Source organism: Leucoraja erinacea, chromosome 7 (assembly GCF_028641065.1).
Source record: "Leucoraja erinacea ecotype New England chromosome 7, Leri_hhj_1, whole genome shotgun sequence".
NCBI classification, from domain to species: Eukaryota; Metazoa; Chordata; class Chondrichthyes; order Rajiformes; family Rajidae; genus Leucoraja; species Leucoraja erinaceus.
Window position 1 is genome coordinate 20,923,810 of NC_073383.1, and position 16,403 is coordinate 20,940,212.

General features: G+C 42.8%; 1 protein-coding gene across 1 annotated transcript in view; it reads right to left on the minus strand.

Annotated features, from left to right (window-relative positions):
• agps (alkylglycerone phosphate synthase) overlaps positions 1-16,403 on the minus strand; it is a 103,274-nt gene that overhangs the window by 75,196 nt on the left and 11,675 nt on the right. Inside the window, exon 2 of the mRNA XM_055637902.1 lies at positions 2,874-2,963. Within this exon, the coding sequence (XP_055493877.1) occupies positions 2,874-2,963 (90 nt within the window). The remainder of the gene's footprint in view (positions 1-2,873; positions 2,964-16,403) is intronic.

Consider the following 16,403-nt stretch of genomic DNA (forward strand, 5'->3'; position numbering starts at 1 on the left):
AGGCGGCGGCCAAGCTGACGGCTGGGATCTGCAGCCAGGGCCGGGGCGAGTACGAGAACAAGGCCGAGTTCCAGGCCCTGCCACTGCTCTACGACCTGGTCCTGGGGCAGGGAATGGGAGTGAGGGGAGGAAGATGAGGGCAATGATGAGGAAGGAAATGGGGTGGGGAGTGGGGAGGAGAGGGGAAAGATCCTGGGGAGGTGAGGAGGGAGAGTGGGGGGGGATTGAGGGAGGGTGGGGTTATTGAGGGAGAGTGGGGGGGATTGAGGGAGAGTGGGGGGCTAGGGAGGATAGTTGCCACGTCTGCACTCACTCTCTCGCCTCTACCCCTCCCTATCTACCCTGTCCCCCCACTCCCCCCCCCTCCTCCTCTCTGCCCCCCCTCTCCTCTCTGCCCCACCCCTCCTCCTCTCCTCCCTCTTGCCCCCCCCCTCCTCTCTTCCCTCCACTCTTGAGGGAGAGTGAGGGGTCTCTGTCCCCCCCACTCCCCCCCCCCCCCCCCCGCTCTGCCCCCCCCTCCTCTCTGCTCCCCCCCCCCTCTGCCCTCCCTCTGCTCCCCCCCTCCCCTCTCTGCCTTTACGCCCCCCCCTCCTCCTCCTCTGCTTCCCCCCTCCTCCTCTCTGCCTCCCCCCCCACCCCCCCCTCCTCTCCTCCCCCCCCCCCTCCTCCTCTCTGCGTCCCCCACCCCCTCCTCCTCTCTCTCCCCTCCCCCCCATCCTCCTCTCTGCCTCCCCCCCCCCCCCTCCTCTCTGCGTCCCCCCCCCCCCTCCTCCTCTCTCTCCCCCCCCCCCCCCTCCTCCTCCTCTGCCTCCCCCCCCCTCCTCCTCTCTGCCCCCTCCTCTCTATTTTAGGCAATGATGAAGGCAATGGACTAATGTCTTCAATTTCTAACAGCGTAATCAGACTTTTTCATGGCTTGCAAATTGTTCGCTCTACAAAATATCCAAAAGCTATGGTTCATGAATGCTGACTATTTACCAGTAGAAAAATATTAAAAAAAGCAAAGAATTAAAATTTCTCCCCAAGTCTCTAGTCTCTGGAATTTCAAGAGCGCTTTCTATCAAAATAATTAAGATATCCTCAGAGCTGCTAGCTTAAGAGTTTTATTTAAACTATTCATCCAAAATTTAAAGCTTAAATGCCAGGATTTTAAGCAAATTATATCTAATCACTGTCAGATATTTGCTTTGCTCGTATAACTCAAGAAAAACAGATTTATTTCAATTTAGTTGTGGAGAATATTTTGTCTTTGGAATGTCTCAAGTGCTCTCAAACTTCATTGTTTATTTGGTAAACAGATGCATACACTTAGCTCTGGAAAAACTCTGGCCTACAATTAAAGATGTGCAAATGTATCCAAAGTCTTTTACTTTTCTTACTGTCATTTATTACCAAGTTGAAACTGAGCAGTTCCGAGCTAACAGGCTATAGTCTACAACAGAAGTTAAAGGAAATAATTCTGCTCCATTCTTATAAAAACAATGTAAAGATCAGGGTTTAGATAGAAAAAAATGGATTACTCTCTTGTGCGTATCTGGAGTTTCATTTGTGTATGCTGCATGACATATTTCTAAATACTAATTAATCATCAAAACTACAGCTAAATTATGCTGCAGCAGGCATTGCCACAGCTCAAAGGCTGGTGACCATCATTCCATTTTGTTTTCTTTTTGAAAACACATTTGTTCTACTAAATTCAATGTCTTTGGGCCAACTTATAAATGCATTACTGGACGACTTAAATATCTGCTCCCCATTGAGAAATATAAATTATCAAACATAATTTGCTACCGGAACGCAGCAGCCTGAAATCAGAGGTAAACATCTGCAAAATTTCCAACTTTAAGTAATGCATATATGTGAAAAACTGTTTCACAACAACACAAATAATTCTAATAACGTGGTTTTCTATTCATAATACCCTAAAGGTATGCAAGTTTGAAGATCACCATTTCAAGTGTTGAAGTGACAATTTCAAGTGTCAAGTCAGGATAAAAGTCTGATTATCAATGGATTGACTTCCAGATTTCATCCAGGCTATTTGTGAGAAGGAGAGAAATTAAAAGCTACGTTAATACCACTCAATGCAGTGCATTGATCATGTAATTGTAATTAAAAAATATTCGGTGGGTACGTTTGAGTGTGAATGGTGAATACTGTGAATGGGCGATTCATTGTTGGTGTGGACTCAGTGGGCCGAAGGGCCTGTTTCCATGCTGTATCTCAAGACAAAACACGAGGTATTAAACTTTTGTTATCGGAACTTTCAAATAATTAGTCTTTGTTACAAGCAACACTACTGTACCATGAATGGTGCACCGGCTGCATATATTGAGAAATGCATTTATTCCAAGAAATATTTATGAAATAAATAACTGGATAATGTCAAGAACAACATGAGGCTTTATAAAAAAATAATCCCAAAGGATTTATTTTAAACTGGCTTAATGAAAATGTAACTTAAAGGAATTTTACAAAATATTTCAATACTGGAACACAAGGATATGTCAAGGTCAAAACATGGAGTATTATAGTATACAGTAAACTGTTTAAGAAAAAACAATAATATGACTGACAATATCCATATGTCTGAAACAATGTTCAGAGACATTAGATGAACTCGCCTTCAAAATTAACACTCTGAACATTGCAGATAAGTTTACACATTCCCAGACTAACAACTTCATTAAGCAGCAACATGAACATACTAGTCTAGATGCAATCTATGTGAATCTATAATGAAACCATGCTCACCTTCATGAGTTTGATGCATCATGGGATTAAAAAAAACAGCTTTTCAAAACATTTCTTCCAATTCCAAAGAAACAGTAACTGAAAGAATTACTTATGAAAATTGTTAAGTAAAGTCTTACCGTTTGCCTGTAAATTCACCTTGCCCCTTTTTATTAAATGTAAATTTGGAGTCTCTGTAGCCCCATCCATTCCATTTCAGGATCTCCTGCCTTAAAATAAAGGAATTATTTCAATGTGATATAAAAATGAATGTTCAAGATTAAAACACTTTTTTTAAATTTTTATTAATAGTCAAACAATTTAGAATCTATGTCATACAGTTATTCAGTACAAAAACTGGCTCAACCCAACAGCCCCATTGTGACCATCAGACCCATTTTAGACTTTAAAGATACAGTGCAGAAATAGACCCTTGGGCCAACCGAGTCCGCGTCGACCAATGTTCATCCCGTACACTAACTCTAACCTACACGCAAGGGAGAATTTACAATTTTACCGAAGCCAATTAACCTACAAACCTGTACGTCTTTGGTGTGGGAGTAAAACAAAGCACCTAGAAAAAACCAACACGGTCACAGGGGGAACTCTGTACAGACAGCAGCCATGGTCAGGATCGAACCCGGGTCTCTGGCATGTGAGACAGCAACTCTACCGCTGTGTCACTGTGCTGTCCCCGATTTAATTCTCCCCACATTCCTGTTAACTCCCCAAAGATTCTACTTTTCACTTATGACTGGGAGCAATTAACCGACAGCGTTTATCCCCATGATAACCATCAAGCAGTGTATGGACTGCAGGGGGCAGCAAACATGCAAAATGCACACAGTAAAATTCCATTAAACTTCAATACCCCCTGCTTTGGTGGCATTGGATAAACTGATTTTCAGGTCTATCCCATATTATTTCATGAATACTGCACAGTCAGTTCACTTTAAAGGTGTGCACAGCAGCATACCAGTGAACCTGGCTCACTCGTTTGTTGCCCCAGCGAGTGAAGAGAAAGGCAACAAATATTACCCCATGAAAGCGAGGATGAACTATTGTGATTTCTGAAATGTCAGATCGCATATTATCGGAGTTTTACTGTGGCACCTAAAATTAGTTCAATTCCAGATAAGCACATCTCGGTTCAGAAGATCAAACTGCATACAGCATTACAGTTACGATGCTCACATTTCCATGGTAAATCTGCACAAAAAGATTGTGTCAGCTATGGATCAATTTGTAGCCCTTGCTCTAAATCAGAGGATATAACTTCAAGTCACATGCCAGAAATTTGAGCACAAGCATCTGGGCTGACAAATGACACCTCCACTGTAATACTGCGGAAGAACAACATTGACTAAAATATCTTGACCAATATTTATTGTAAATATCACCAAGAACAGATTAGTTGGTCATGTCATGTACAAAGATTGCCATTTTGCTTATATCACAACTACATTATTATATTACATTACAACTATATCACAACTACATTACTAAAAAAAACCATAACATGCTGAAATCTCTGTATCAAATTAACTTTTATTTCTGCAGGCTGTATCTGGTCTGTTTAGCATTTCCAATATTTTCTATTTCAATTTCAGAATTGCAGTATATGCAGCTTTGTGATTTGCATTGTACTTCACTGGCTGCCAAGTACTTTGGGATGTCTGCATTTCATGAAAGATACCATAAAAATACCATATTTAAAAAAGTGGAAAACAAACAGGATGAGGAAAGCCAGGTTAAAATTTTGATTTCATTAATTACACATTAGTAAACTACAATACAAAACTATTACAATAGAATGAGCATTTTATTTCAAAAATAACATTTAAAAACTATTAATTACATCTAAAAGCATTCCATACTCTGCAAAATGGCACTAATATGCCAAACATGACAAATCAAAGTGTCAAATTTATACACCTTGACAAATGGATACTAAAATACGACATGCAGACTCAGCAAGACCGAGTCAAAAATGGCTCAAAATAAGTCACACAACAAATCAATCCCTACTAAAAGAACTTTACTGAAGTTTGAAATTAACTTTAAGGGTTCTCAAATTTGTCAAATTACATAGTAAATTTACATCAATTTCATTAAGGAGAAACTAGCGGATGCTGTTGTCTCTCGCTGGGTAGAGAAAGCAATAGAATTCAATAAGGGAGAAAAACTGCTCCAGAAGACAGTTACACCTCTTAGATTAAACACATGGCTGGGGGGGGGGGGGGGGGGGGGGGGGGGGGGGGGGGAAAGAAAGAAAGGAAAAGGTAGAGGGGTTATGATCTAGCTGTAAATTAAATGGGTATGGGGATCCAAAAAGCAATGCTACCACAGCCTCAATCGCTGAAATTGACCAATAGATTTGCATTTCTTGGAGCAAGTGAAGGAACTGCAAGGAGGAAGAGTGATAGTCTTGCAATAGCACAGAAAATTTGCCAAATATGGGTGAGGGCACACCCCCTTCCCTTCCCGAAGGGATCCGGTAGGCCCTGGCAGACCGAGCACGAGTATTCAAGCGTAGTCTCTGCGACCATTTTGCCGAACAAGTGTAGACTCGGCAACCATTTTGCCAAACTTTTCCCCCACACCCCCCGCCCCTCCTCCTTCCCTGTGCCCCACCTAGACTCACCTTTCTCCCCACCCTCCTCCACTTACATTCCTTTCTCTCGCTTCACAATTCACAACTTTTCAATCCTTTTATCGCATGCCTTTTTCCATCTGTCCTTTGTCCCACCATCTGCTTATCAAAACAACCCCCCCCCCCCCCCCCCCCCCATCTGTGTTCAGACCTGCCCCATCTCTTCTAGTTTTCTCCCCACGCCCTCTCCGCTACGGACGGCCAGATGTACAGGCCCTCTCGCTGGTATGATCGAAATTCCGACGTCGGTACGCTTGGATGTTACAGGCTGCGGCCACTTTCCAAATCGACCACTTTCCTAACGGAGAATAAACTTTTAATAAACGAACAAAAAAATATCTACATACTTAAAATTTAAAAATTCATATAACATCCCTAAATGATGGGTGAAAATGACTAAATAATGTGGGTGAATGAGGGACTGTACCTGCACGCCAGGAAACACAGACATGACTGATGGAGACCGTGCATGCATCTGTACTCTAGTGAGTCACTTGATGATAGACAAATCCGTCACGTACACCTCCTGTCCACTGACCACTAAAGGTAGTTTCACACTGGCGCCGACATTGCTAAATATTACGTCACTAAATATGTTAAATAGACGGCGCTAAATGTGCCGTATGTGTATAATAAAATTACAAATATGAAATTGAACACAAAAGAAACTCAAAAATGCATTTACATACGATTAGCCTATTTATCACTATTTCTCTCGGAACCCCAAGCAACCTCTCGCGGAACCCTAATGTTCCGGGGAACCATGGTTGAGAAACGCTGCTCGAGAGTAATTGGTAATTTATGGAATAGACTGCCATCTAGTGGGAACTAGTCAGCAGAAAATTTCTTGAGGTTACATTGACACTACAAGCTCAGAGTAATGGTGAAGCTGTAGAATAAAATCTCATTCTTCAATGTTAAATTAATCTGATCTGAAAGCCACATGATTAGTAATGATAGTAAACTGGAAAGCACACAAAAGTTTCTCACTGTACCTCAGTGAGAATAAACTAAACTGACAGAAAGTTGGTGCTAATGTGAAATGTTGGAGCTTTCGAGATTACATGTGCCTCATTCATATTATAGGTGCTCTAATTTTTTGATCCAAACTAAAGGTACATTCGTGTTGGAAACAAAATTTCTTGCCTCTAAATGGAATAGCACTGAGCATATTTGTTCCTCACTCCATTGATTATAGGTTGAATGGAGAATCAATACTTCAATTTTTTATTCTGAAAGTTTCTTTCAACATAATGATGGAAGAATTGGAAAAAAAAATAGAATGTATACATTAAGTGACCAGCTCATACACCTGGATTAACTGTGTAGAAGGAACTGCATATTCTGGTTTATATTAATGAACATTAATTAAACCAGACATAAAATGATGGAGCAACTCAGCAGGTCAGGCAACATCTCTGGAGAAAGGTGACATTTTGGGTCAGAACATCTGAAGTCAGATCTGAAGAGTTATTTTCGGAAACATCACCTACTCCTTTTCTCCAGAGATGCTGCCTGGTCCGCTGAGGTATTTCAGCATTGTGTATAACCCAAATTCAACTATTGTTAGAAAATAATGCCCACTCTTTTGGATCATTATTTATTTCAATACATCTTAAAAATAGCCACATAATCACATTCTTGACAATTCTTGACAACTGAATATTCAATTACCAATGAATATTTAGTTTTCCAATTTCCAATGCATTATATTCCATTCCCACTGACTGGGTCACATAGGTTCACTTATTCCATCCCCCCCCCCCACCCCCCCTCCTTTCATCTGGTTTCACCTACCCCGCTCCTCAAAAGGTAATATTTCATCCCACCTACCCCTCACTTCCCCCGCAGACTTGATACAGGATCTTGACATCACTCACACACCTATCCACCTGGGCTTCCTCTTTGGCCTGCACTCCCTAGCGCCACTTCCATCTGCCCTTTAATTTTTGTTTTATTTGGTTGTATTTTTTCTTATCCAATTCTTCATCTCACCAAAGGTCCCATCTATCACCAATTAGCACATATCATTATACAGACCATCTCCTCGCCACTCTGTCCCGATGCAGACATGACCCAAAGAGTCAAAAGTCTCAAAGATGCTGCATAACCCACTGAGTTCCTCCAACCGCTTATTTTTTTTGTGCAAAATTCTTGAATGTGGCTACCTTTAGGAACAGTGTGCCAGTTACAATACTGAGACCAGTCGGATAAAGTATCTGAGTTTAGTCCGAATAGTGTAACAAATGTAGGTGTTGGGAGTACATTTTAACAAAAGACAATCTTAAAAGGATCTAGGTCAGCTATATGCATGACACATACCACTTCAAAACCACGTCTCCTCCATTGCCAGAGTGAGCAACACCGTAAATTGGAGGAACAGCACCTCATATTCCGCCTGGGCAGCTTGCATCCTGATGGCATGAATGTTAAATTCTCACAATTTTGCTAGCCCTTGCTGTCTCCTCCCCTTCCTTAACCCTCGAGCCGTCTCCTCCCATCCCCCCGCCCACGGGCTCCCCTCCTCCCCCTTTTTCCTCCTCCTCCTCCCCTCCCACCCCCCATCAGTCTGAAGAAGGGTTTCGGCCCGAAACGTCGCCTATTTTCTTCGCTCCATAGATGCTGCTGCACCCGCTGAGTTTCTCCAGCAATTTTGTGTACCCACTTCAAAACGTGTACAGTTTCCCCAAATGTTAGAATCTGTTCGGTAATGTTATTATTTGAACACGCAGCAGCAAGAAACAACACTTTCTGCATGCAGTACTTTCAATTATGCCAACTGGGCAAACAATACAAAAGTAGATGGGAGAAAATGAGTGATATCATAACTCATTAACTTACTATGCCCAGTTTCTATGTGGAACGAAGGGGAAAGAGAGAATGTGGAAATGTACTTTCTAATTATTGTTGATTACCTAATTTTGCTTTTAAATTTAATAGCCAAGGAACAAACCGCTAAATACATTTGCAACGTAACATGTTGTGCAGCAAGATAGAAAATGGTCTCAAGAGGATTACTAAAATAAAATGCAATGCTGTTGGTAAGTTATTTATTTAAATCATTTAAATAATAAAATGAGACTTAATTCTCTAAATCTACACCAAAAGAACACTGTCAATCCAACTTGAAAATTATTTTCCCTCTGCCCGATATCAGGCTGTGTGTGATCTTCAGCTTAATTCACACAACCATGTCAAATTATAGTACTGTGACATGAGATACATGGTTACTAAAGTATTTATTTAGCAATTGAAACGACAATTTATATTTGTCTGAAGAAGGGTCTCGACCCAGAACGTCGCCCATTCCTTATCTCCAGAGATGCTGCCTGTCCTGCTGAGTTACTCCAGCTTTATGTCCATCTTCAGTTTAAACCAGCATCTGCAGTTAGCTGACCTCCCGGTGGCTCAGCACTTCAACTCCCCCTCCCACTCCGTCTCCGACCTCTCTGTCCTGGGTCTCCTCCATGGCCACAGCGAGCAGCACCGGAAATTGGAGGAACAGCACCTCATATTCCGTTTGGGGAGTCTGCATCCCGGGGGCATGAACATCGACTTCTCCCAATTCTGTTAGTCCTTGCTGTCTCCTCCCCTTCCTCAGCTCCCCTGCTGTCTCCTCCCACCCTCCAGCCTTCCGGCTACTCCTCCTTTTCCCTTTCTTGTCCCCACCCACCCCCACCCCTGATCAGTCTGAAGAAGGGTTTCGGCCCGAAACGTTGCCTATTTCCTTCGCTCCATAGATGCTGCTGCACCCGCTGAGTTTCTCCAGCTTTTCTGTGTAATCTGCAGTTCCTTCTTGCACAACATTTATCTTTAACCTGGGGGTGGCAGCATTGTACTGTTCAATCTTCCTCAGTAAATTTTATCAAAACACTTTTTGGTGTAAACGCAGCAATGTTGAATAAAACCATTTGCATGGTCTTAAAAATGTTGGAAACTGATAATTAAATATATAAAACCTATTTTACAAAGCATTTCCAATTTTAAATTGTTTGAATTTTCAAATATTTGTCCATTAAAATATCAGCTTGTACTTAAGAAAATGTGGTTGAGAATATTTGAAAATAGTGGTTTCATTAATAGCTCAATGTATACTGGTACCTTGCCTTAGCACTCAGGATGCAATCCCAGGAATGGGTGTGCTCATGAAATCATTGCTAAGAAAGCTTATTGTAGGCTCAGTTATTTATGGTAACAAGCTCAATGGCCAGTAACCACCATCAATCTTGCCACTCACTCCAGCTGTCACCAGCAGCCATTGCTCACTGTCATAGTTTACTCTCCATCGCCCAACACTCCCTTTCTTATGACACTTTCCCATACAAATGCAGAAGCTAAAAACTTTTACCCAGCCCCTTTATGCCATCCAGGAATCCAAATAGTACTTCTACGTAGAGCAGCAATTGACTTCCAGTTCTTCCAATTTAGCGTCTGCATTCAGTGCCCACAATGTGCTTTCTCCCACACTGGAGAAACCAAACACAAACTATTGACCACCTTGCAGAATACTTTCATTCAGACTGCAAGGATCACTAAGCTTCCAATCTCCTGTAACTGAAATTCTCCACCTTACCCCTATTCTGACATCCCACATTGTTCCAAAGCCCAATTTCAGCTTGGAGAATATCTTTCATCCAAGTATTTGGTACTCAATTAATTCAATCATTTCAGATAACCAGCATTACCTGTTTGTACAAGAACAGGCTATTAACTCACTTCTTCCCTTTCTTTACATGCCACCTGATACTCTGAATTATTTCAGATCAGTTCAAATTTCCATCTGCTATCTTCTGCATTGCATATTTACAAAATGATGTTACAGCTTGTTTTCTTTACAACTTGCCTCACCCATTTCCTTTATTTATACTCTTCCAGAGGGATCAGATCTGATTAACTAGGCACAGAAAGCAATTATGTATCTGCAAAACTGTCGTTACCACCCCACGGCAAACATGCATTATTTTTCTTTATCCCTTTGCAACTTTTTCCACTTGTTCAGCTCAGATATGGGGCTATTGGACTGAAAAGTTAATTATTTCCATCTCCACAGATATTGCAAATCCTATTGAGTACCTACTATTCTATTTCACCGAATAATGAACAGTTATCCAAATTCACGATTAAGTTTTTGTCTGAAGTGCATTCCATCTAATTTCATTGAGAGGTCAATCTGAATACAACAAAATTCTGGCATGTAAGCAGCAGTACTGATTGGGAGAGTCAATGCTGAACAGGGTCATATATAGAGATAAAAAATGTACACAGCACACCATGTGTTTCCCTTCCCAAATCCCATTACAGCAATGCTCATTTTTATACTCCAGAGGCAATCTTACAACATAAAAACAGACCCTTTGGCCCAACCTGTCCATGCTCATCCCCCAAGATGTCCAACCACACACAGCTAATTTTCCTGTATTTAACCCATATCCCTCTATTCTATTCCTTTGTACCTGCCCAAATGCTTTTTGAAAGAAAAGTACTGTTATTGCACTGGCCTCTGACACCTCTTCTGGCTGCTAGTTCACTCTATGTGGTTAAACATCTCCCTCAGATCTCCTTTAAGTATTTCCCCTCTCATCTTAAACCTATGCCCATTATTTTAGATTTCCTTATTCCTGGGAAAAGAGTATCAACCTTCTCTATGCCTCTCACTGTCTTATAAACTTCTAAGGTTAGCCATCAGCTTCCTGCTTTTTGATAAGAACAATCACAGTCTATCCGATCGCTATGTAACTAAAGCCCTCCATTAAATCTTGATACTACTTTTGCCTTCTATTGCTTGCTGTATCTGCATTTTAACATGCTTCATAGAGAAACCTTGATCCTCTAAACATTGACCAGTTACTCAACAATTTTTAAATATTTTCCTACCAAACATATAACCTCATATTTACAATACAAACATTATACGCCATCTGCCACTTTAATGCTCACCCATTTAATCAAAAACAAGGGGGGGAAAACAACTGACTGGAAATCTTAAAATTACATGAAAATATACTAGAAATACTCTGCAGTTTAGTATACCCGTGTTTCATCAGAGCAGAAATAAGCATATTTTAAATTATAGAGGGTTGGAGGAATGTGAGAACCTGAAATAGGATGCAAATAGTATTGACACCAGTGGAGAGGACGAAGGCTTGTGAAATATAGGAATTGTGTCCACTGGTAATGTAAATCAAGAAGAAATGGGAAAAGAGAATGGGGAGGTAAATAGTTCAGTAATTGTAACAGGGACGTGCGGTCGGGGAGACAGAGCCTCTCGTGTCATACTCCCAATGAAAATAGCTGTTAAGAAAAGTAAAGAAAAATAATAATAAAATAAATAAATATTTTTCCACTGATTTATTATAAATGTCATTTCTATACAAATCAATTTTATAGTCAAAATCACCAAATTTGCACAGCACAGGGAGAGATGAGAGATGAGGCAGCGACGAGCTGAGCCTCCCCTCCGATTGCGCAACCCCTTAGAAACTGCATGTAGTGCGGGGAATAAGCGTGTGCCTGTTACTATCTCTATGCATGTCACTAATGTAATGTGTGTAAACCCCTTCATTACATGCCTCACCTTCCATAGTCCAGGTAACTTATTTCACGCATATATTAAATTTGTGCTCGCTGGTCTCATCATAAAACTGCAATGAAAAAGCTCCAGGGGAGGCAGTGATCACGTCTGCCTCACAAGGGGGCATGCCTTGAGCCCAGTGGAGGAAGAGCGAGCGTCAATCACGTAGGCTCAGCCCACGTAATTGACGCTGCCTCGCTCTCCCTCCACTTTAGCTAGCTTCAACAGTCAGGTAACGCGGCGGCCCGGGGCTGCTCGTAGTGTTGTTACCGGTTAGATCCCACGAATTGTCAGAGCGGAGACATCACTAGGCCGCCGTGAAGAAGAGTGCAATGGTGCAGTCGGAGGTTCGGCGGCAGTCAGAATGGGACAGCTGCGGGTTATAACGTGCCATCGTTCCTCTCCTTTCTCTCTCTCCCCCTTCTCTCCTCCCCCCCCCCCTTTTCTCTCCCCATTCTCTCTCTCTCCCTGCCCTCTCTCCCAGCCATGGCACCACCCCTCTCTCTCCTCGGGGAGACGTGGTGCTCAATACAGGGAGGGCCAGGCCACTGTGACTAGCCAGTGTCTCCCCAGCCATTGACCTCACCGCACGTCACTGAATTGTAATGATACAGAAAAAGTTAATTTTGCAGATCAATGATCTTTCATCAGAACTGGTCAGTCTGACACGGAAAGGAAGGCTGATCGTCTGAAATTTATTCAACTTTGAATCTTTAGGGCTGCAAATTACCTGGTCCAGTGACAAGATGCTTCTCTTCATACTTATCTCAAGCTTCAGTGCAAGAAGCCAAAGACTGGTCAAGCAAGATTGAGATGAAGAATTAAAGTATCCAATTAGAAGCTCAGTCACCCTTGATTACTGAAGAGAGGCGTTCTACAAAGCCACGACCCAACCTGGGTTTCCCCACTAACAGATGTGGCCACATTGAGAGCAAGTAATGCAAAGGATAATCATCATATCATATCACTTATAAAACACTAATCTTGTGTGTCTGTGTGTTTTTTCATATGAAAAGACACACAGACACCTCCTCAAAAACCCGACGTGGCAATGGAGCCATTTTTACATATTCTGGTAGAGATTTACCTCATGGTTTCAAAAATCCCCTAATCTGAAAATTTGATTCATTGTTTCCCAAGTTTTTAACTTACATGGCTGCCTTCCCCCCCCCCCCCCCCCCCCCCCCCCCCCTCTGGACACCCTGTACAGAGGGGGGAGGGAGGGCCGGGAGGGATTGGGAGGTGGGGGATCTCCCTATCCATCCTCTCCTGGGCCCAGACAAGATGGCCACCCGCGGGTCCAGGCAGCGAGCAGCCGCATCAGGGTCGCCCGCCCGCGCCTCCTCTGGGCTCAAGCCCGCGCGTCCCAAGAGAGGGAACAGTGTCCATGGGGACCCCAGAGGCCCTCTGCAAACGCTGGTCGTCGCAGGAGGTAGAGTGCTCCGTTGATAAAGTTGGCTTACTTCACGATGATCGCCTGCCTAGAAAACTGTCAACATAGGCAGTCCCTGATTGTGTCAATACTCGCACTCGGCCGCCCCTCCCCCTCCCTGTCCCCCACTCCCCCCTCCTCCCACTCCACATCCACCTCCCTTTCCCTCTCCCCCCCTCCCCCCGCCTCCCCCTCCCCCCCTGTGCATCCATTCCCCCCCCCCCCCCCTGCCCCTCCCCCCCCCCCCCTCTCCTCCCTCCCCCCCCCCCCCCCCCCCCTCCCCCCCCCCCCCCCCGTGTGCGGGGTGGTGTGTGTGTGTGTGTGTGTGTGTGTGTGTGTGTGTGTGTGTGTGTGTGTGTGTGTGTGTGTGTGTGTGTGTGTGTGTGTGTGTGTGCCGCCCCCCCGCCCCCCCCCCCCCCCCCCCCCCCCCGGCAACCTAATGGGTCCCCCTTGGTCTAGTTAACAATTCACGGAGACTAAAGTTTTCATACAGAGCATTACCTATTCTCATCACATTGTCAGATAAAGAAAAACAATGAAAGGATATTAACAGATCTTCTATTGATCTCTAGAAGAACTAAGCTCCAGCACCTTCATTTAATCACAGGATCATAGTCAGTGTGGAAACAGGCCCTTCTGCCCAACTTGCCCACTCCGGTCAACATGCCTCATCCACATTCATCCCACCTGCCTGCATATGGCCCATATCCTTCAAAACCTATCCTACCCATTTACCTATCCAAATAGCGGAAGTGGCGGCGCTGCCCAAGCAGCAGCAACTCATCTGCAGTCCATCTGTCTTTCTTCTTTTTGTTCAACGGGGATGGAACCTTTTCCTTCTCGTTTCTCCGTCTGCGCTGAGGTCTAATATCATGGAGCTTGCGGCCTCAAACTGGAATCGACCTTGAGGGCTGTGGTTGCAGAGCCTGTGAACTCACAATCGCGGAGCTGGCTGACTTCGGAGACTGTGGTGGTGCTGTGGCTGCAGTCCGACTTCGGAGCTTCGGCCGCAAGCCCTGTGAACGGCAACATTGGGAGCTCGCAGGTCCCTGGTTGGTGACCGATTTTCGGGAGCTCTCGCAACAGCAGCTTCGTCTGGCCCGAATCGCGGAGTTTGAATCTGCCCATTAGCGGAGCTTAAAATCTGCCGCGGGATTTACCATCACCCGGCGGGGGCTTCAACATCGAGAGCCTCGATCGCCTCAAAGCAAGAGTTTGACTGCCTGACCGAGGGAGAATGAGCAGGGAGGAAATAAGACTTTTTGCCTTCCATCACAGTGAGGAGGTGCCTGGAGATTCACTGTAATGGATGTTTGTTTTAAATTTTGTTCATGGTGTGTTTTGTCGCCTTTTACTGTCATGACTACATGGTACGAAGTTTTGTTCAAACTTGTTTGAATGACAAAAAAGGAAATTCAAATTCAAATGTTTTTTTAGACATTCTCTCAGTACCTCACGGGCAACTGGTTTATAGCCAAAAATGTGTGATTCAGCAAATCCACCTTTCCACAAGAGATATATAAAAATGAATCCATGCACTGTGCAACAATCTAGTTATTTCATTATTTACTTTGTTATTTTGGGCACTTCCAATATTTGTTGAGTTTCTCAATAAAATGCTTGATGTTTTTTCCAATAATTGGCTTTTTGTGTGGTACTATTCCAGGTAATGCAAGGCAGATATGAAACATGCTAAGTTTCACTTGCATCACTTGTAAAATGTTGGCTGAAAAGTGTTGTTCACAAAGAAAAGTGATTCTAGTGTCAGAGGAAATCAGCTGTAGGAAACTAGAAATAGATTCTTCTGAATCTTCTGAATTTTGTAGTCGGCAGGGCAGTACTCTGCAAATCGGCAATTTGGACAATCTTACATTGTTATCAAGCCAATTAACCTACAAACCTATAAGTCTTTGGAGTGTGGGAGGAATCCGAAGATCTCGGAGAAAACCCACGCAGATCACGGGGAGAACGTACAAACTCCATACAGACAGCACCCGTAGTCGGGATCGAAACGGGTCTCTGGCGCTGCATTTTGCTGTAAGGCAGCAACTCTACCACTGTGCCACCGATTCTGATGATCTTTGTTGCAAGTAACCCATGAGAAAGTAGCATTGTAGCTCTTATTATTTTTAAAGCTGACTTTACAGTCCTCGCCCTGAATTACAACATAATAAAAATAAAAACAGATAACGCGGTGCTGTATACAAACAAAACACCCAAATCAATAAGTGGTTAAAAAATGGAGCCACACTTTGAATAGTATTTTACAAGGCTTTTCTAACCAAGAGAAAACAAATTTAAGTTCAGCTCAGCAGTTTACATTATAAATTTAAGAGAACAAACATGTAATTACTTTGCTTTTTTCATTAGCTCAACAAAATAATTGTAGGTTAAGAACTCTAACCAGGTAATATAAAAAAAACAAAACGATTTCCAATCAGCTTCGTAAAACACCTATTTTTGAGTTATCACAGGCAGGATCCTGTAGCTCAATTTGTGGAGTGCTTTAAGGCATTAAATTGTAAACGGCTTACCACATTGAGCTTGTCACCAATATGCAACTCCAGCTTTAAACACAGGAAAGTCAGATTTATTCACAAATCGAACATGCAACATTAGAACTACGAATCAAACATGGTTAAAGTGAAAATGCAAAAAGAAGGAAAAGCACAAGAACCATTGTATAAATTCAAAGTGACAATCAATTGGTATCACTACCAGATATTTCCAGCAAAATCTCTGGTTGTTGGTGGAAATTCAATCATATTTTCATATCATTGATCAAGTGAAATTTAAAATGCCTACACGAGCCATGATGTGATTTGCTTAGAAAAATTAAGAAGCCTTTAACGTTGACAAAGAACATTTGCTGCAATCTGCCCATTAAGACACAGATGATAAGGACCATTGAGGTACATAGTTTTAATCTTGACCTCAATGACAATTTATGGTTGTGTCCCAAATACTGGATTTCAGAAAAACAATTGTAGAATGTGGAATGCAAAATCTGGCAG